General features: G+C 34.6%; 3 protein-coding genes across 8 annotated transcripts in view; 2 read left to right on the top strand and 1 right to left on the bottom strand.

Moving 5' to 3' along the window:
- Positions 1-21,722, top strand: part of LOC133190369 (RNA binding protein fox-1 homolog 2-like) — a 443,535-nt gene that overhangs the window by 289,708 nt on the left and 132,105 nt on the right. The gene's annotated exons all lie outside the window — the stretch shown is intronic.
- LOC133190874 (uncharacterized) lies at positions 864-3,357 on the top strand. The gene is made up of 3 exons (XM_061326556.1): positions 864-982; positions 1,993-2,191; positions 2,688-3,357. Exons 1-3 carry the CDS (start codon positions 864-866, stop codon positions 2,781-2,783), a joined length of 414 nt encoding a protein of 137 aa, XP_061182540.1. The 3' UTR covers positions 2,784-3,357.
- Positions 7,228-21,722, bottom strand: part of LOC133190361 (uncharacterized) — a 231,401-nt gene continuing 216,906 nt past the window's right edge. For 5 of the 6 annotated variants that reach the window (XM_061325940.1, XM_061325942.1, XM_061325941.1 and 2 more), the window contains 12 exons: positions 17,428-17,712; positions 15,875-15,978; positions 14,842-14,927; positions 14,221-14,256; positions 13,270-13,419; positions 12,813-12,927; positions 12,595-12,705; positions 11,205-11,373; positions 10,352-10,769; positions 10,072-10,116; positions 9,572-9,741; positions 7,228-9,198 (listed from right to left, as the gene is read on the bottom strand). In XM_061325940.1, coding sequence (XP_061181924.1) covers positions 9,197-9,198; positions 9,572-9,741; positions 10,072-10,116; positions 10,352-10,769; positions 11,205-11,373; positions 12,595-12,705; positions 12,813-12,927; positions 13,270-13,419; positions 14,221-14,256; positions 14,842-14,927; positions 15,875-15,978; positions 17,428-17,712 — 1,691 coding nt within the window. In that variant the 3' untranslated portion in view covers positions 7,228-9,196. The remainder of the gene's footprint in view (positions 9,199-9,571; positions 9,742-10,071; positions 10,117-10,351; positions 10,770-11,204; positions 11,374-12,594; positions 12,706-12,812; positions 12,928-13,269; positions 13,420-14,220; positions 14,257-14,841; positions 14,928-15,874; positions 15,979-17,427; positions 17,713-21,722) is intronic. The other variant, XM_061325945.1, reaches the window with a different exon arrangement.

Below are 21,722 nucleotides of genomic sequence, written 5' to 3'. Positions count from 1 at the left end.
CAAGAATGAACAAGTATTTAGATATTATATATATTGCTCATGCGAAAATACATTTGTAGCTTACACTTTCACTGTCACGAAAATCGCTGTAGTGTATTTCTTTATTCCTGTCGATTATCTTTGCAACTCAAGACTTTTTGTCCACTACACTCCTCATAAATGGGGAGCGTGTCAGACGGAAAAGTCTGGCTTGCGAACTTACCGATGCTTTTTATGTGAAACAGCCTTTTAACAGGGGACATTGAGATTGACCCCTGGGGCCCGTTTTACAAAAGAACTTACGACTAAGACCAAAATTTAAATCTGCTTATAACTTTCTAATTTACATTAAATTAAAAATGGTTTTAATCTTTTTAAAAGGAAAGCGGTAGAAAGATATTTTATGCTAGCAATTTTAAAAAGAATCATTAATTTTGAAGAATTTTACAATCATTTTAAGTTTTTGGTCTTAGTCGTAAGTTCTTTTGTAAAACGGGCCCCAGATTCGCAGAACAAATTTGAGTTTCGAGGTTTCTGAGACTATTTTAGAGAATATTGAAAATTAGATACATTTATTTAACTTGAAAATTAGCTTAGAATGAAATATGTTACATTTTTAAACGACAAATAATTACAGAATTGCCCTTGAGTCATAGCTGCCAGATTAGAGTGCAATACAATCTAAGAGTATAGTGGATGAGAACGGAAAAGAGGGTGACTAATGACAAATTTACAACAATAACAAAAAAAAAGTGAAAAACAAAATTGACCGAATAAAAAAAGTACTAAATTGTTAATGATCATAATATTTTTAAATGAATTTTTATAATTTATATCGGGAATAAAATTGTTAACCTAGACAATCCAGCGCGAAATTGGTTACTATGGACGCTTTAGATTGTGACGTCATTGATATGTTTCGAATCCTAGCAGTGTTGATGTTATGTTTACATGTAGCCTTTGTGACTGTAGTTCTCATCCGGCATCAGGCATTTGAAGTCTGGTAAGTGTAGTGTCATTTTTTCAAATTCAATGCACGTATCTATAGCAACAATATTTATTTAAAAATCTTTAAGAGCACGCCAAATGAGCGAAACATAGTTGCATATTTAAAACTTTTTTTTAAGAATCGTAAACTGTAGATTTAAATATGAAGCATACTATAGTATTGACACATAGTGTTTAACGTCATATGCACTATGTATTTGCATATTATACATACATGTACATGTATGGTTAGTTAACAATTGCAAGTTATCATAAGTTATATACATTTTGTTATATATGACTGACATAAGGTATTCAATGTATAACGACCACGTTTTGTACCTAATAAATGAATGCTCCAATCATTTTAATCATGGTAGCATTTTGAAGGTGTTATCAAATAAAAATACTTCACCAAAGGAATTTACAAAATTTTGATTATTGTCCAATTAATTGCACCTTGAATTTTATATTGAAGTCTATGGGAAGCGCATGTGTTCTTAAGATATTGTAAAAAGTAATTTGAACTTCATACGAATCTCTTCGTGAAAATATGCATAAACTCTCACTTTATTAGGGCCCAAAATATGAAATAAATGAATCATTTATCACAGTTATTTTGACAAAATTAAAATTTTCTTCTTTTCATTTAAGGTGCAAAATGGCCGGTTTATTAAATATGTTATCAGTCATGTGAATTCGGTTCATTTCACTTTCATCGTTATCTAGCAATCCATATTTAACTAGTTTGAAATGATTCAAAACTGTGCAATATCCCTTCGTTATATATTGAATACCTTAAGATTTGTTCATTAGGCCTTTGCAAGGCAAATCCAAGATACGCTTGGTAAAAATATACTTGACAATAATATTGATAAACCTAATTTAAGAAATAGAAAACTACAAATATATTTTGTTTATTTTATTGTATATCATAGATTCATCATTAAAATGCACATTACAACATGCTCAGTTTCAGTTTTAAAAAAAAAAATAACGAAAAGCTTTCTTTCATCTTTACTCTAGTATTTCTGACTTCTCCTCTCGGGGAAACATCGACACCCTCTTGGGTTCCTTGGCCAACGGAATAAAAGTATGTACTGTCGGCATGGTCCGTCCCATGGATCTGTTTAATGAGAGCGTGTGTCAACAAATCCAGATCCGAGACGTCCACCCTTCTTGCCACCTAAACAGAGCGCTGGAATCTCCCTACAGGATACTACTGGTATTTATATTTATATATCTTACTACTTCTTAATTCATTGCATATGGTAATAACAATATCTTCATTAAAACATGGAAATAATAAAATATGATTTTTTACAATTCGCCAAGGAAACCGTTGAGAAGTTATTTTGCAGAATTCATGTTTTTAAACGGTATCCAAATTTATGGAATATAAGTACGTGTTATTGACCGCGCTAAGTCAAAATACTGAGAGATCCATTTAAATTTTGATACACTTTTTAATAAGTTCACATACATTAGTTGTAGATGTCGCTAAATTTTAATGTTAAAGGTTTTGTGTAAATGTTCCCTATATTCCTTAATTTGTACTTTTAAAAATTATAAAAATGGTTATCTTGTATTAATCGATATTAATTATTGTTTTTATATAGACACTTTCAAATTTTGACACTCAGTCTCAAAAAAAAAAAAATTAAATACTGCGGAGAAGTAAATGGAAATATCATGAAAAATATAAATTTTGTTTTAAACAGGGTGGAGTGACAGTTTTAGCCTTCATCTCTCTGTGTTGTTACCATCTCATTTCTCACGGATTATTAATCAACGCTCTAACAATTTTGGAACTGTAAACATGTATAATTAATGGCGCAACCAAACTCGGAATGTTTTCTCCTTTTCATCAGGACCCGTGAACCGGATTATTTTCAAAACAGTTTTTATCATTACATTTTTTACTAAAAACAGAACAAGTCCGAAGAAAGTAGGAAGAAACAGGCTCTCCACTGGGTTTTTTTTTCCTATAATAAAATTAAAGAAGAACAAATCGAATCGCTGTCTTGATATGGTTTCATTTTATATGAATTATAATTGAGCTACAATTTCACTATTCGTCTATTGGTGTGAGTATCGAAACAGGGGAGTAACTCAGTGGTCTACATCTGGACAGCGTCAAAACATCGAAAATTCCCGGAATAACCACCAGGACTCTGGACAAATATAAGTCAAAAAATCGAAAATATTAATAACAGGAATAATCTCCAAGAAAGATATACGGCAAAAATGTTTTTCCTTCATATTCAGTCGGAAATTTCTCACAGAGTGTACGTTACGAGATATCTTTCCCAGAAGAAAAATTAAACTTCTTTTATTTAGATATACAGTTGAATATTAATGTTAATAATTTATTAAAAAATAGAAAAACGATTTCATATTTTTTGCAGTACCCTTGTCAATTCTCCTAATTGAATTTCAATTCGGAGAAACTATCTCCTTAATTTGGAATTGGAATCAATTCCAAATACATCCAGTGTACATGTAATTAGAAGTTTTATGCTTCTAATTGTCAAATCCTTAAAATCCCGGTTTGCTAGAGAATTCTACACATGGAATATCTGTGCAGCGTCATTTTCCTTGGGCAGTGACAAACTAGCCAACCATATGAAATCATACCACACACTGCAAGAGCCAGTGACAGCCCACTGTACAATCCAAATGAGGTCAGTACAATATACAGCGATAGTCAAAGACACCGGGACCATTACTATCCATATGAAAAAATAAAAGATCAACAGTATTCAAAGAAACCCTGACCATTGTCATCCATATGATAAAAAAATAGACAACAATAGTCAAAGACACCCTGAGCATTATCATCCACATGATAAAATAATAGACAGCAATAATCAAAGACACCTTGATCATAGCCATCCACATGATAAAATAATAGCAATAGTCAAAGACACCCTGACCATAACTATCCACATAATAAAATAATAGACAGCAATAGTCAAAGATAAGTGGACCATTACCATCAACATGATAAAATAATAGACAGCTATAGTCAAAGATAAGCAGACCATTACCATCAACATGATAAAATAATAGACAGCTATAGTCAAAAAAGCGGACCATTACCATTCACATGACAAAATAATAGACAGCAATAGTCAAACACAACCTGACCATAACCATCCACACCTGACCATAACCATCCACACCTGACCATTACAATCCACATGAAAAAATAATAGACAACAATAGTCGAACACAACCTGACCATTACCATCCACATGATAAAATAAAAGACAGAATAGTCAAAGACATCCTGACCATTACCATCCACTTGATGAAATAATAGACAGCAATAGTAAAAGACACCCAGACCATTACCATCCACATGATAAAATAATAGACAGCAATAGTTAAAGACACCCTGACCATTACCATCCACATGATAAAATAATAGACAACAATAGTCAAAGACAAACCACCATTACCATCCACATGATAAATTACTAGACAGCAATAGTGGAACACAACCTGACCATTACCATCCACATGATAAAATAATAGACAGCAACAGTTAAAGATACCCTGACCATTTCCATCCATATGATAAAATAATAAACAATAGTCAAAGACACCTGGACCATAACCATCCACATGATAAAATAATAGACAGCAATAGTCAAAGATAAACCACCATTACCATCCACATGATAAATCAATAAACAGAAATAGTCAAACACAACCTGACCATTTCCATCCACATGATAAAAGACAGCAAATAGTCAAAGACACCTTGGCCATTACCATCCACATGATAAAATAAAAGACAGTAATAGTCAAAGATAAGCCGACCATTACCATCCACATGATAGAATGATAGACAGCAATAGTCATAGACACCCTGACCATTACCATCTGCATGATAAAATAATAGACAGCAATAATCAAAGACACCTTGACCATTACCATCCACATGATAAAATGATAGACAGCTATAGTCAAAGACACCCTGACCATTACCATCCACATGATAAAATAATAGAACAGCAATAGTAAAAGACACCCAGACCATTACCATCCACATGATAAAATCTACAAGAGGTAATTATAGCAATAGTCAAGGACAGTCTGATCACTATAACCATGCTAACATCCACATGAGGTAATTACAATCGACAGCAATAGTCAAAGACTCCCAATCATTACCATCCACATGATAAAATAATAGACAGCAATAGTCGAAGACATCCGGACCATTACCATCCATGAGGTAATAACAGCAAAAGTCATGGACAGCCTGATCACTATAACTATGCAATCATCCACATGAGGTAATAACAATCAACAGCAAAAATCAAAGACATCCTGATCATTACAATTCATGTGAGGTATTTACAATAAACAGCAAGTATCAAGGACAGCCTGACCATTACCAACCACATGACGTATACAAACTGATAAACAGCGAGCCTGAATGACACTCTAACAAGTAGTATTAAAGATAGGTCAACAGACCGTCAACCCGACAAGTTTTAATCTGCCTATGAATCATTCCACACTGGACAGCACAAGATTAAATTCACCGTGGAAACCTTCATGTTCATGTGGCACAATGTACTATATGTCTTACTCTCTCAGTGTTGATGTCTTATATGATCCATTCCACAAACAATGGACAGCACCGTATGGATTCCTATCACAAATCCTTTCCTGATGCATGGACCAGCTCCAGCAGTTATGACATGGTGGTCAGACAGGTTCGATCGCCAGTGACCAGATAGTTCACTTTGTAGAGCACCTGACTGGAGATTCAGGGGACCCAGGTTTGACTATTACTCTGGTTCATTGCAATTCACCCTTTCCTGTTACATTTGGTGTCGTGACCAGGATGTTGCCTGTGAAAGACCTGCCAGGAAAAAGTCTGGGTTGGTGTCTTTGGGAGGCAACAACATTTAAGGAGGGAATTTTGTGGTGGTCAGACAAATTCTACTCTAGCTCAGTTTGTAGAGCACCTGACTGGAGATTCAGGGGGCTTGGGTTTGAATCCCAATCTGGTCCATCATATTTCTCTCCTTTCCAGTTACAGACACAAAAGACACGGTGAAAAAAAAATTGCCTTATAATTTAAAATTACTCTTTCAAAATACATACACAAAGTGGCATTTAACTTACAATAAGAACAATCATATTAGTTCATACAATAGTTTACAAAGCAACATTTGAGAAATGTTCATCATATCCTTCCCTTGCCTCCCAATAAATTAGGAATACTCTTCTTTTTTCCATGGGGTCACAATGCTGCGAATTACAGTTTATGTTCAATCAGTGGGTAGAAAATTATGCTGATTTCTTGAATTGTCATTGTATATATCTTAACAAGAGGCCCATCGGCCACTTCACTCACCTGAGCACTGTTGCTGGCTAGGAAAAAAGCAGAAATCGGTTCAGTATTGAAAAGTTTAAATACATAAGTGGTCCCAACCTGCCCCTAAAAAGGGGGGGGGGGGATGATTCTACACTACCTGCGCATGTTTTCTATATCAATATGACTAATCATGGCTTTGCTTTTCTTCAGAAGATATTTTCCTGTATGTTCCTATGTAAAACTTTGATCCCCAATTCTGGCCTCACCCTACCCCTGGGGGTCATGATTTGAACAAACTTGAACCTACACTACATAATAAAGGTTTCACATAGGTTTCATCTTTTCTGGCCTAGTGGTTCTTGTGAAGAAGATTTTCAAATGATGCCACCAAATTTTCACTAATTCTTAATCATCTCCCCTAAGAGGGCATGGTCCTTCATATGAATTAATTTGAATCCCCTTCACCGAAGGTTGCGTCGTTGCATTTTTGTTTGGTAAATGGCCCAGCGGTTTGGAGAAGTTGAAAATGTGAACGGATGGACGGACAGACAGACGCCAGAGAAAATGTGATCAGAAAAGCTCACTTGAGCTTTCATACATGAAGTATATGCTGTGACAAATTTTTGTGGACATTTTGTGATCACACATATACTGCAAATTATCCCACACAAAAAAATGTAAAAGTAATTCACCTCCCAGCGTGAAATCACTCTATTAGCCTACTAAATGGAGGTCAACAGCATGTGTCCATCAAAATATATCAGGTAAATCTTTTCAAAGAAAAGTCTTATTAAAAATAATTTTTCTCATTTAGTACCAAGAATAAATTTTATTCTCACTGAATCAAATGCATGTTTGCCTCATACTTCCCACAAACTTCATTCATCAGAACTGTATAGAAATAAAAAATAAAAACCAAGTGATCTAGACATTAGATTTTATTTCATGCACCAAAAAAGGTTCATCTATGGTAGCAACAAAAAGGTGGTGTATAAAACATATATCCATAGCTACTGTAGGCACAGCTACTAAATATCCTGCTTAGCAGACAAGTCTCCATGACAACTTCACTAATTTTGAAAAAAAAATTGTGTATTTAATTTGAATATCATATTTCACTGTCACTCAAATAATTTTCATTATCAAAATTACATAGGATTTTATGTAGTTCTTTGAATTTACTCCCCTAAGTTGCATAAGAAATATGTCTATCTCCCTATGAAACGAAAACGGGAGAAATTATGAATAAACCTTGTCACAATCTGACTATAAATACATGAGGCTGTGGCAAGGTAATAATAAAAACAAGTGGCTTAATTGTCATGGAGACATGTCAACTCTTTTATAAATAACTTAATGAAATATTAACAAATATGCTACACGAAAAAATGAAGCATGTAACGTAAATATGAAATCTAACATCCAACAAAATACTTTTTACTTTATAATTAAACACAACCAAAATGATGTGAGGTACAAAATAACGGACGAAATGCATGAAAAAATGAAACTTGTTGGATCAGGGAGGATAACTCTTTAATTTTCTACTTCCATAATCAGACAGTGAAAAATGCAATATACATCGAAGACAATATTGAATAAGGAGGGGAAAACAACAGGAAATATAAATAATACTTTTTTGTGTCTCCATTTCATTTTAACAGGTGAAATTGTTTATTGCACAATTTAGGATCCTAGCATCCACCTGACCCAACGAAAGTTGAGTAGTAAAAACACATAATTATATAATAAGTGAAATAAACTATCCCAGTTCTTATGAAAAGCAAATTAATACTACAACAAAGATATTTTGTAGATTTAGGCATGAATTTAAAAAAAGCACATTTATATGAGTCGATATTAAATCTTTCTCTAGCATAATACTTCATTTTTTTTTTCTGAAGGGAAAACAAACACAGCCTATAACCAGTCAGAAAATTAACATGCCATTAAAATATCCTTCACAACTAAATTACAAAGTACTCTAAAAAAGGGAAATCAAACAGTTGAAATGAGCCACCAGAAGAAGGCGACACATTTGTCATTTGTAGAATAACGTCAGCATATATATTTAAACCTACATTTTAAATGTATATAAAATATTTCAGCCATTCGACAGCACTCGTCACTCATTTCAATCACTCCCAAAATAATCACAAAAAGCTTGGTATTGTACAATGCTACATAAGCATAATTATAGGACTTGCCAAGAATATTAATTTGGAGTTTGAAAATGTCAAAGAATCTTAATAAACCATGTTCTGTTGGATGTTGATGTAATATGACTGAGTATTTTTACTTGTACAGGTACAAATTTCTGTCAATGGGACTAAATGCCTCTTATAATAGAATGACTCAATCTTTTTTTTTGTTTTAACTCTGCAATAAATGCCATCAGTTTTCAACAATCCCCTTTTTATTATTTCATTAACATTAATGATATAGATAAGATTGTCATCAAAATTGCAGAAAGTGTGGAAAAGATCTTGTATATAATGTTTTCTGTTCCGATATGTGACAAAATACCGGTAATTCTTTTTTATGCCCCGTATGATACTACAGCATCTTTAAAAACTTAAGTGCATTCTGTGTTGAACACATGTCAGTCAGTCAAACTAAATATTATCAGAATTATTAAAACAGACAATAAATATTGAAAATTTTATACAGCGAAGATTCTTTTCAATCGAAACATAAAAATACAATTTGGACTAACTGATCAACTACATTAGAGAGTCATCTGTAAGGAACTATGGCAACATTTGGCAACTTAGCCACACTTTTGACTGTTCTGTGGCTTGACCTGTCCCTTGTATGGATAACTATAATGTGACTTTGATTGGATGATACTTGTAAGCAGTTAGTGGCCAACAAAACCTTTCACCTGTGTCCTGTGAAATGAAAAAATTAATTTTGATTAGTATAGAAATATGAAATTGTAAGGGAAATAATTTAAAGAATGATTTCTTCCAATAGCCCCACAGCTATTCATTTTAAAATTTTCATCATTTTTTTTTTGTTGAACACCAATTTTTAATTGTTTTCATGGTTGAGCCCGACCACGAAATTTGGTGATCAATGAATTACAATTCAACTTAAACTGATTTGGACAATGGTAGCTGTCCACAAATTCACATATCACTGAATTCGTATTTTTGGCCTAAAACTCAAAATTTCATCCCCATTAAATTAAAAAAAAAATTCTTAATACAAGTACACGTATATGCTACAATACCTGTAATCTGAATATAAACAAAATCTTACATTGAATTCGTTGTACATAATTTCCTGGGAAGGTTCCAAACATTCCCGTCCGGCATGAGGTCCCTACATACCATCCATCATCACATTTTTCCATTACATACACATCATCTTGCTCCCATAGTTCCAACTCATCATCGTTCATAGGTTTATATGCATAAATAGCTCGATATCTGCAACGTATACAGAACTATAAATGTCAAATGGGCATATGTGACTACCAATACAATGATTCTGATAAAATGACAAATCCTACAAACATCTTTGGGTTGTGAGAGGATAAAAGTAAAACAAGAAATCTATGAAATCAGGAGACTTTTCATATGTAAGTAAAGAAGATACAACTCAGAATAAAGAAATCAACAAAAGAACCAACTGTTGTTTCTGATAGATAGATGTGCAAAACTAAACTGGGGGGTAAAGTGAGTGTCACATTCAAGGAAAGACATCAATGAACTATCACGTGTCTACACAACATTCTTTGTGGTTCACTCAGTGCTTACCGTTCATACACAATATCCCCCACAACCATCAAATTAAGCATTTCTCTGACAAAGACAAAACATGGAATCTAACTACAGGGTTCCCAAAACATTACATTGTGTAAAATAAAGACTTATAATATCATGCCAAAGATTTCAACATTTCTAAAGTTCATGCATCCTGATGGGGTTTGATTTTTAAACTAGATGTAAACAGACATAAAACTGAGTTACTTGTGGTTAGGAAAACTGTTTGTCTTGAATATGATGAGTTGATTAATTAACCTAATTAGACACTCACCTACTTAAGGCTAAATCCTCATCTACATTCTTATTCCTATAGAAATCATTATTGTTCTCCACATAGTTTTTATTAGCACTGGGAGAATATCCCATCTGTCTGTCTGTTTGTACCGGGGACAGCGGACCTCGGCCCGTCCCGGGACTCTGCCGTGATCGTTGTTGTGAATACTGGTAAGAATCACCCCCATTGAACTGAGGGGCATGTCCATTGTCCATTCTATCATAGTAACGGGGTGACATAGTCTTTTCTAGCCCTGGGGTGGCATGATAGCCTTGCACATGATGGGGAGTGATGTCATTCTGTCTTGATCCAGATCTGTAGCCTGCTGGTGATTTGGGTGAAAATGCCCCTGGGGAGGGCTGTGGAGGAGGGGTGGGAGCCTCCATACTAACAGGGGATAGCATCTCTGGTGTACCTACATGTATAGAGCAAGGAATGAAAAAAAATTGACTTTGACAATAACTTAAGATCACAGGCATACAAAAATACAAGAGCAAGGAATGAAAAAGTCTGAACAAAATTTTACACCACATACATTTTAACAAAAACAAAATCAGAAGTAGAAAATAAACCCACACAAAATTATTTGTATTTATAATACCCATCAGTATTTATTATTAAAAAAAAAAATCAAAAGGATATTTATTATACAGATAGTTATCATCTCAAACAGGGATTCAATAAACTAATACCAGGTATATATAAATAAATCACTTTTTAGCCAATAGAATAACACACATGATCAAGGGAAAACAAAATGAATATCAAATGTAGAAGTGACACATGGAAAAAAAAGAAGGAACAGCAAGACAGGAAGTGGATAGAAACAAAGACAGTGTCCTGATATTACCTCTACCTGTCATTGGTGTAGTGATAACAGAGGGTGCTGGGGTCACCAGAGGTGTGGAGGGTTCATTTAACACCTCTACATACGCCACAGGAAATATTCCCTGGCGGTTACCAGATCTTCCCTCAAACCAATTCTCATCTACTCTCCTTAACAAAGTCACTATTTCTCCCTATAAAATGAATAACATCTATTAGAAGATTTTAAAAAAATATTTCTCAGCTTCTACAAAAGGTGTATTCTACTTAAGTATAGTAGTGTGGTCCCTTTTTACACCCTTGGTTTACCGGTTAAATATTAGCATACGGTATTTTGTTTGTTTTCATTGTGTATAACGAAGTATTTCTAATTAAAGCATCGCATATTTATAATGGATAATTAAACACATATCAAAAAATACAAGCCTATTTTTAACACCTATCGCACTAAAAAATGCCGGAATATTTTCCCCCGATCAGACTTCGGTTTCTCTATTACATGGGAATGGGCGGAGATATTTAGATTAGATACTATAAAAAGAAGATCTTGGTATGACATTTTTTTTTCAAAGACGAATTACTAGTACATGTAAATGTTCAAGATTCACAATCAACTACAAATACAATTTTCTATTTACAAAACTTTGGCAATAAACGCTGTAACAAGATGAACCAAACGAGTCCATGCTGATCGATATAAAACTGAGTACGTTTCAAATGAGAACTAGCACGTTTACTGGGGGCATTTACCCGTAACGATACAAATCCACGTGGCTTGCTATGATTCTAAACAGGTCATAAAGAGGTTAATCGGATGTAAATGAAGTCAGCAAAGAGATTCAAAATCATAATACTTTTAATTAGAAAACATAGAGCACAAGGTTGTTCAACATAGATATTTTCACTCAACCTTTACATATATAATATACATATTATATTTCAAACTCGACTCTGAACAAACCTGTGCTCGGTGTTTACGAAAGCTTTGAAGTGTGTACCTGTCACTGATTTCTTTTGTTATTCATGAAAATCAAAGGACCCTACCTTCAACGCGCAGCTTCGTATGCTGCCTATATCTATTGTTTGACATTTTTAGATGATGATTCAAATAATAAAGACATTAGTTAATAACAAAATTTAATTTTTAAAAAATTTTAATAAATGTTCGAAATTTGACGAGTAACTGGGGACCACAGATAAGCCTTATTGAGACTTGTTCTTTAGAATCCATATCTGTATTTCCTGCAATGTAGAACTTCTAGTATGTATTAAGGAAACAGCCCCCCCCCCCCCCCCACACACACACACACAAAATGGGGTTATAGCATCAAATACAAATAAATGACTTGCAAAAATTTGTGTCTACAAAAATATTTTTTACAAGAAATAACTGATTATTTTCTGTAAACTTATACCTTGCGTAAGGACAACTCTACATTAGTTTGTCCATTGAAGTTAAATCTGGCCCTGGCCTGTCCCTCAGACTGCCTGGCTGCTTCTTGTGCCTGTTCTATTGTTGTGATCACCTACAAATAAGAATTTATTTCAACTAAATTGATACGTCTCTCACATCTTTCATTTGAACCACATCATAGTTTTCACATTATTTTATTTGATTCTATCAAGATCGCACCTCTACATAATTACTGGGGAAAATTCCCTTCCTGCCATAATGCTCCCCTTCAAACCAGTTCCTGTCCACTTGCCGAAGGAGGTACAAGATATCACCTTTCTTGAATGAAAGTTCCCTAAAAAAAAGTTGGAGGATTGATTTAAATGCAGTCCAGTTTAATTAAAGAAGTACACAAAGTTTAATGCACATGGCTTCATTTTCCATTCTTCATTCAGCCAGTTCAAACTCAAAGTATTTTGGAACATAGAATTCAATTAATCTCATTTCCATTTTTTCTGATCAATAACAAAAATGCAAAGTACTGTTCATTTCACTCACTATTGATCTGTTTCTTGCAAACCTATCTTTCTCTTAAACCAAATTCATGAAAGATTGAAGATTCTCAGTAAGATGATGATCAATACTGAACTTGAGAGCACTAAAAGTAAAGAGACATGAAAAAAATGGTTGTCCCTACCTGGGATTTTGAGCATTAAAGGTGTACAAAGCCTTGGCCTTGCCCTGGATTTGGAAGCCTCTTCTTCTGTCTGCTGGGACTCCATACTTAGCTGTGACGGTCATTGGCTCATCAAACCGGTCAACAGGTATCGGTGATTTCTGAGATGGGCTGCAGTGCAGTAAGTCACAATAAGAAAATTGTTTTACATGATAAACTCACAGAATATGATGTTTAATTTTACCTAAGCATAATTTCCTTTAAGTCATAGCATTCAAATGTGTCAATAGAGAAAAGGAAAAACAAAAAAAATTACAATGAGTTGAACCAGTGGATCAAAATCAGAATCACAAAAGGAGAATGTTTTCAAAAGAACAAAGAAGTGTTTCTGGAGAAGTGTTATTATGATGTAAAAAAAAAAATACCCATGATTCATCATTAGTAAGAAGCTTGTTGTTAGAAACATAGCAAAACCAGTGGCTCTGAACAAATGAAGACAGGGGAAACTTTAAAAACAAAAGAAAACTTGAAGAGCTATGAAGAGAAACTTGTCTGTCCATGCAGAAATACTTCAAATCAATGTTCATCTGACTAAGTGATGCTGCAACTGTACCGAGTCTAATTTTAACCATTCCCACTTGCTGTGCATTTGTTACACTGCTTCAAGCCAACAATAAACATTTTTAACATCTGCTACACTGAATAAATAGTATACCGATACATGTTTACCTAAAACCCAAATATTTGAATTTAAATAATCTATTAAAACGGAAGCAATGTTCTGTTAATTTAACTTGTACATATTGTATGTTTTAGGCATCCATGACAAAAAAAAAGCATTAATATTGTTTTGGCAGAATGATGGAGGTATTACCATGGTTACTGTGATGTTTGTGAGAGATGAAGATGGAGCAGGGAGACCGTCCCCTCACTTAGAGATTAGTAGACATGTTCAATCAGGCGTATACTTACGTCATCATGGGATCTGGATTTATGTTATTAGGGTAGCTGGAGGGGACAAATTAATTCATCATCAGAATTCAGAAAAAAAAAATTTGTCAACTTAAATAAACTAAATTCAACTTTCAGTTTGGATTGGTAGGTTATAAACCTGGAGTCGATGGGTTAAATGATTAGATACAGTGACATGGTCTGTTTTTTTATAAAATGTATGACAGTTGGGAACTAAAGGAACTAATTAGCCCTAAATTGGGAACAACCAACTTTTTGAACACTTTCTAACTCCCAAAATGTTAATGCCGAAAATTTTTTTTAATTGTAAATGTTCGTTCTTTGAACAGGTTTAAAAAAAATTGTAATTTTTCTGAAAAAGGTTTAATGTTTTGCTTAACAAAAAAAATGATTATTTCAACAACTAAAATTGAAAACTATTTGATACTTTTCATATCTGCGCAAAAAAGAAATTATGGTGCTCTTGATAGAGCAGTAATATGCATCGAACAGACACAAATTTCATTTTTTTTCTTTTTGTAAAATGTCTCTATGTTAAAATTGAATAAAAATATGCTTAACCTTGCATTCAGATGACCTCTTTTAACAAGGTGATAAATTTCCAATAATCTCTCTACTTACGTGAAGAAGTCGTTATGACGCCTGGCTTCCAGATCAGCCTCCTCCTGTAGTATTTTGCGTCTTCTTTCCTCCTGGTAAAGTTGTTCCTGAAAGCACAAATAACATCCACATACAGGTGAGATAAACTCCTCCCTATAAAGGTATTGCAACAATAACCTATATCTTAAACATAGAATCTGATGTGCCTGACATCAATAAAATGCCTTCTTTGTTTATTTAAGCACTGAATTGTATACTTTGATGTTCATCATTCATAAAACTGACAGCTGTGTTGACAAATAAAATACCATAATTTAGAAATTAAGAAAATTTGTCTGCACAGTTGTTCGAGTTATGCAACGATGAATGTCGAAATTTACAATATATTTACCGGTACATGTACTTTTATTGATTTCATGGTAATTGATAAAATATCACTTTTTTTGAATATAATATGCCTGTTTAAATAATATGCAGCATACTTATTTAACTAAATTTATGGAGCAACCTTTATTATTCAACATCAGCATGAATTGTGATTTTCACATATGATGTCGCATTAGTACAGCATTCAAAGTTAGTGACATACATCAAAATAAATTCAATACTTTAATTAACATTTTGACCTCCCTGTCTGTGTTATGATACATTATAAATGCCAAAGCTTTCAACTTTATCAATAAAATACATTTCAAATGTAAATATATGGGGGTGAATGGTTGCAACATTGCTGTCTGCAACGTTGCAACCATTCATCCCCATATATTTATATTCGATTTGCCAGAAAAAAATTCATATAAAGTGAGTGAAAATATGTTAATTATCATATAATCGATTTTTACATTAAATTTATGGAAAAGCCATGAAACAGTTGACCTTTGACACTTCTAAAGAAATCTGTCATACAGATGGCTTTCAAAAGCTGGATCTGACTAGCTCTGAAGTTGACTGTGTTTTCTGATTAATTCATATGAAACAATGGAGAAAATATGCAGTGGATGTAAATATAATTAACTCCTGTGGACATGGGAGGGGGAGGGGGGGACAGACTTACCAGTCGTTGTCTTCTGTACTCTTCCTCTTCCTCCTTACGACGAACGTACTTAGGGTCTGCGCTCATTGTGGCTTTCTTCTGCTCTGTGGTTGGATGCTTGAAGGCTGTAAGAATATGGAGGACAGTTATAATCAATTACACATTAACATTAGGAAACAGTACACAGAATTTCACAAAACAAAAATAAAATCCACATCAACACAATTTTTTACAAACTTTTACAAAGTACAAAGGTGATAAAATATTGTGAAAGAATAAACCAAACAACAGTAAATTATCACACAGATATTGTGATTCCAGTATTGTACATAGCTACAGGATATAGGAAAGTGTAAATAAAAATTAGAGCTAATCTTCTACCTAAAATATAAATAGAGCAAAAGCATTAAAACGTAAGAAGCTGTAGGCAAAATCTATAGTAAAAGTGCAGAATTATTACCAAGGTAGCCATAATAACATTGGATTAAAACATTATACTAAATCACAGTGCCAACACAAGTCTAGTATCATGATGGAAAAATCATTTATTTCACACACACACAAAAAAACTTATTGAAATCTAGTTTTTGGGCCACAGGAATTATGACATTAAAAGTCAGTGCTTTTAGTTTTTTGTTTTTTCATTCATGTTAATTTAATCAATTTTAATTCTACTGTTAGTAATACTTAAAATTGTTATTCAACACAGTGCTCCAAATGATACGACAAACCTGGGAAAAATTGGACATCCACAATACGACTTATCAAGATTGGTAAATATGTATGCAACAACAAATTTTTGTCCATGCTGCTTAAAGGTTCCTTATGTATGATACAATGTATGTATAATTTCATGCTTTACCATCAGTTTTAGAGAACACTCAGTCTGACATGAAACACAAGAGACTAAGGAGAACTTACTCTTTTTCCTTTCTGCACATTCTAAACAGGTACAGTATATTCAAGATTTTGGGAACATGAATCATCCCAGTTTGCTTAGCACGTGAATATTTGCTTATTTTCAAATAAACTTAATATAGTATTAAAGAATAAATGTTTTTTTTACAAAAATATGACTTTTACATGAACTACCTATTGTAATATTGAATCTCTATGTATAAGATTTTCAATCATCCATGCTCATTAATGCAGATTTATTTAGTAAAGTGTTTGTGACATATACAGTGTAATAGTGTGCTGAAACTGAAACTTGGCAGATATGTTTGATAATACTTGGTCTGATAAGTCATGCTCACATGATTCTCATACTCACCCTTCTCAAACTCTTTCAGAAAAGCAAACTCCTCATCAATGGCTGATGATATAAAAGTAACACAATTTAAATGTTTGGGGAAAGCCTATCACTTGGAGCACATACAACTTAAGTTTTAGACACAAGTTTTTCATCAAACACCTAGCAACAAAATATGAGTAAACCCTTTTAATGCCAAAACCATCGTAATATATAAAATGTGTGAGGAGCAAGCCATCTACAGCATGTGAGACCAGAGGAGAAAAACACTCCAAAAACTTCTACAGAGGCATTAGGTTCTTGCCCAGCACACAAGCAATACCTCCATTGGATTTGATTGGGGAAGGACTTGTGACCCCTAGCTGTTCGGCTGCAGACAGACTACTACGTTGCCTTGGCAACTTGAACTTGTACCCTCCTATTGTGATGGGATGCTTCCGTATAGGAGGGGCAGGGGCCCCACTAATGAAGGAAGAACCAGGGTGGTTATTGACCCTGACAACAACTGGTTCATATACATTGTGGAAATGGGGGATGAGCTGCTGAGGTGATTGGGGAGAAGGAGGGACTTTTGGAGGCATGGTCTGGTCCTGTTCTGCTTTCTTTTCTATTTCAAAAAACATGCAATCAAAATCAAAAAATTGAAAGAAGGCATGCAATATAGTCACAAGGTATGAATAAAAACAATATGAAAAACAATCAATGTGGTCTGATACTTAAAATGAATTTTAGTTTTTCTGAAAATTTTTTAAAATGTTAGCCTCATGATTTTTTTCCTCCCAAATAACCTTCTAACAGGGTTAAATCATTAAATGGCAGCAACTGAGAGTAATTTTTTTTTCTGGAATGCTCTCAACAAAATTCTACATTAATCACACCATGCAAGAGCAGACAATGATGAGAGACAGATTGTTGGAAGAGGAACAAAAGCAGAGAAGGGTCACATGCAAAGCTGGGGAAGTGGATGAAGAATTTAATAATGACCTGCAATTGCCATGCTCTGCATCTGATCTTGTGACCTTCCAGATGACCTGGGGAGAGTTCCACCACCATTGTTGGATTTCTGAACTGAGGGATCTTTTCTTCGAGGTGCTGCGATTGTGTGGTAATATCGGTCTGGCATGGACTGTTGCAGAAATCCCCTTTTAAGAATTATAGGTGATTTCTTCTGTATAGGCATGTCTTGTCTTGTTAAATCTGTAGCTGGACTTTCAGGTTTGGATGACACAGCCAGTTTCAAAGGTTTCTTGACCAAAACAAACCTTTTTGCCTTTTCTTCCTCCCTATTAATGTTGGGTTTAGATATATCTGTTCTTGTAGTTTTCTCCTGTGAACTCCAAATCTGTGGTACATTAAAATTGTCTTCAAAATGGGCCTGCCTATTTTCTGATTTTATGTTATCCTGTGGTAATTGGCTAATCAATTTAAATTTGCCACCAATCTGATCAAACTGAAGTCTACTTCTCTTGCCTTCCTCTTTCCGTTCATGAAACAACTCCCTTAAACTTTTAACATTACTAGCATTTTTCACTGATTTGGCTTCATTTGGGGTATCTTTATTCAAACTCAACTGTGACTTGGCAGATCCAGGTCTCCGAGGTGTTTGATCAATTTTCTCCCTTTTAAGATCAGGGACAGACCTTGCTCTAGGCTCTACCTTACCGGCCCCCAAAAATTTTACAGGATTTGTCCCTTTTGTCACATCAGGCAGATTTTCTTCAGACTCTTCATCGCTGTGTTTGACAATAAAAGTTCCAGCACTTTCATCAGAACCTACACTTTCAGATTCATCTGAGGTGTCAATGTGATACTGTGAAACACCAGTTCCTTGTCCTGCATATAAATTATTACCATCATTTGAATTTCTGTGAAACAATAAGTCAGACCTTTCTTGGTCACTGTCTATTAGTTCTAGTCTTTCATTGCTTCTTGAATGTTCAAGAACATCTTCCAAATATTTTTCCATCATTGGCTGCCTGTCTACTTGAGGTTTCATACCAAACTTACTTTGACTGAATTCATTGTTTTCTGCCAGAGCCCTCAGATCCCTGACATGAAACTTAACACAAGGACCACTACCTGGCTGAGAATGTTGAGTCGAAAATGCAGATTTGGAAGTAAGCACACCATTATCAGGAGATTCCTTTATTTCTTTATTTACAGTAGGAAATATCATTTTGGAAGATTTTTTCTGTTGGTCATGAAATTGAGCATTTCTTTCACTGTTTTCAAACATCTGCACACAGTTCTTAACATCCTGAATAGGAGAGGAATCTACACCTCTTCTAGAAAACACATTAAGTGTTGATGACGACTGACCTGGCAGCAAATCTTTCTTTGATTCATCAGAATATTCATTCCATGAAGCAGGATCTTCATTGACATATGTAGCCATTATCTTCCTTCCATGAATGACTGATAAAGGTGACACCAACAGTGGTGCCTTCTGCTCTACGTGAGGGCTGCCAAAGAAAGACTCTTTAGAGGAGTTAGTCCTGATCAGTGGATTATCAGCCTCAACCTCTTTTTGAGTGTTGGGAGCTGAAAATGATCTTATATGCAGAGACTCTATCCCTTTCAAAGCTTTACTTTGCATCTGCTTATCCTCCACAAAAATTTCATATTTATTGTGGGGTTGTACTTCAACCTGTGTGCCATGCAAAGATATCTGAGAAGCAGGAGTTGATGATTGCTTGTTAATGTAGAAATCCCTACCCTGCCAAGACTGTTGTCTTTTTGATTTGTTTGAATTGATGCTCTGATTAAAGTCATCGTCAAAAAGTCTGAACTTTTCTGCTAAAGCTGCAAATTTCTTTTCTCGCCCCAATGATCTTGTACCAGACATTTTTGTACCAGAGACACTTTCAACAGAATCATCCTTGCTGTATTTCATCTTCAGATCTTGAAGCGACTTCTGTTTCTGCATCAAACCTTTGTCAGCATTAGGATTCCAAGAAGCATGAGCATGTTCACTTTTCCTGCTGAAGAACTTTCTATTTTTCTTAGCTTCATCTAATTCAAAGTACAGATCTTGCAATTCCTCATCCTCTGCTGAATTGCCAGTATGCCAGCTTTTTGGCCTTTTACTTGTTTTGAAGCTCTTGCTTCTTTTCTTTTCCAGTTCAGATATTCTTTCCAAGATTGAGTAATGTTTCTGGAGGTTGAGAAATTTCTCAGACTTGCCACTAGAGTGCAGAAGCCCTGCTGTGTAAGACTGGTAAGTGTGGGGATCTAGTCTTGAAGACTTCTCACTGCAGAGGGAACTTCTTGCAGACAAAGAATGCCACTGCCTCTTTGAGGTATCCTCTCTGGATTCATATGGCTCAAAAGACATGATCTTTGACCATGGATCTGGCATTCTGTATGTTTCCTGAGGCTGTTGTATTTCTTCCTCCTCATAATCACAATCATCATATTCATCATTGTCATTACATGCCCCATTCTTTGCCTGATGTCTGGGTGAATTTGATGGAGTTCTGTTTGGAGATGCATTAGGTTTAGATGACAAGGTCTTGATGTCATCTTTAAGCTGAAGAAAGTCTGATGCCGATTTTGAATCTCTGAAAACATCCACAATTTTCCTTGGTTGATTCCAGTCTCTTTCAGCTTCTTCCTCCAGAACAAGTTTCTCCAATCTCTCCTGTTCCTTCTCCATATCCAGTGACGAGGACATGACATCACTCCTCGGACTGTGAGGAAGCAGATCTGGCCTCCTCCTCAGTTGAGGACTAAATCTTCCTAATTGTAAGTCTGAGGACTTTGGAGTTGAATGCATTTCTGGCCTGAACTTTTCCAGATCAGCTGTCCTTTGGTTCCTTCGTGCAAGGTTTACAGTTCTCATATCCTTTGTCAACACAGACATTTCTCCACTCCACCATGTGTTTCCAAAGCTTTGCTTCCCCTTGTATCTTTTGTGTGGTCAGTTTATGTAGGTGACAATGTTTGATAGCACTATTCTCTATTCTATGTTAGTTCAGGGAAGACATGAGTTAGGATGATTATATGTGAGAGCACAGTAACTGAGCACAATGTGTCACTAATGCACACTATGACTATGCCTGGCCAGTCTGCAAGAGAAAAACAGTACAATAAATTATAGCAATCACTTCTTCAAAAGACTACACTAATCAAGCTCTCTAGGACTTTTGGCATACATTTAATTTTGAAAAAAGTCTTTAGTTCCAGATTTTCCATTCCAAGACTTTATATCATGGATATAATGCCATTTTTTTCAATTATATTTTATTAGGACTGAAAATTTATAATTTATTTAATAATTCACACAAGAGTGGAATTCTATGCATTAGTACAGCAAAAGAAATGGCATTTGCCATTACAATTTATCTTAAAGGTTTAATGACTTTATTAATTTCAGCCAGCAATAGCCAAAATGATCAAATATTCAAGCGTTGGCCTTGATGTAGTGTTGTGACAGGCACTAAATGATATGGCTGCTCAGACAGAGACAATGTGCACTAGTGAGACAGAGAACTGGTTACCATGACGATACGTATGTACACAGCCAAAAGCAAGATGACACACAGATATACAGAACGTAATCTAAATAAATGGGTGAGCTGACATTGAAAAAGGATTATTCCTAGCCTAGAAAAAAAA

The sequence above is a fragment of the Saccostrea echinata genome, unplaced genomic scaffold, assembly GCF_033153115.1.
Source record: "Saccostrea echinata isolate AGI-Se365-2 ecotype Australia unplaced genomic scaffold, CSIRO_AGI_Sech_v1 ptg000022l, whole genome shotgun sequence".
NCBI lineage: Eukaryota > Metazoa > Mollusca > Bivalvia > Ostreida > Ostreidae > Saccostrea > Saccostrea echinata.
The sequence above is the reverse complement of the archived record's forward strand: the minus strand, read 5'-3'. Positions and strand labels throughout refer to the sequence as shown.

What these genes read in the sequence shown, in the direction of transcription:
- LOC133190874 (XM_061326556.1), top strand. Translation starts at nt 864, where the DNA reads ATGGACGCTTTAGATTGTGACGTCATTGATATGTTTCGAATCCTAGCA. An exon ending in CATCAGGCATTTGAAGTCTG is followed by an intron (nt 983 to 1,992) that starts GTAAGTGTAGTG and finishes TCTTTACTCTAG; the next exon opens with TATTTCTGACTTCTCCTCTC. An exon ending in CTCCCTACAGGATACTACTG is followed by an intron (nt 2,192 to 2,687) that starts GTATTTATATTT and finishes TGTTTTAAACAG; the next exon opens with GGTGGAGTGACAGTTTTAGC.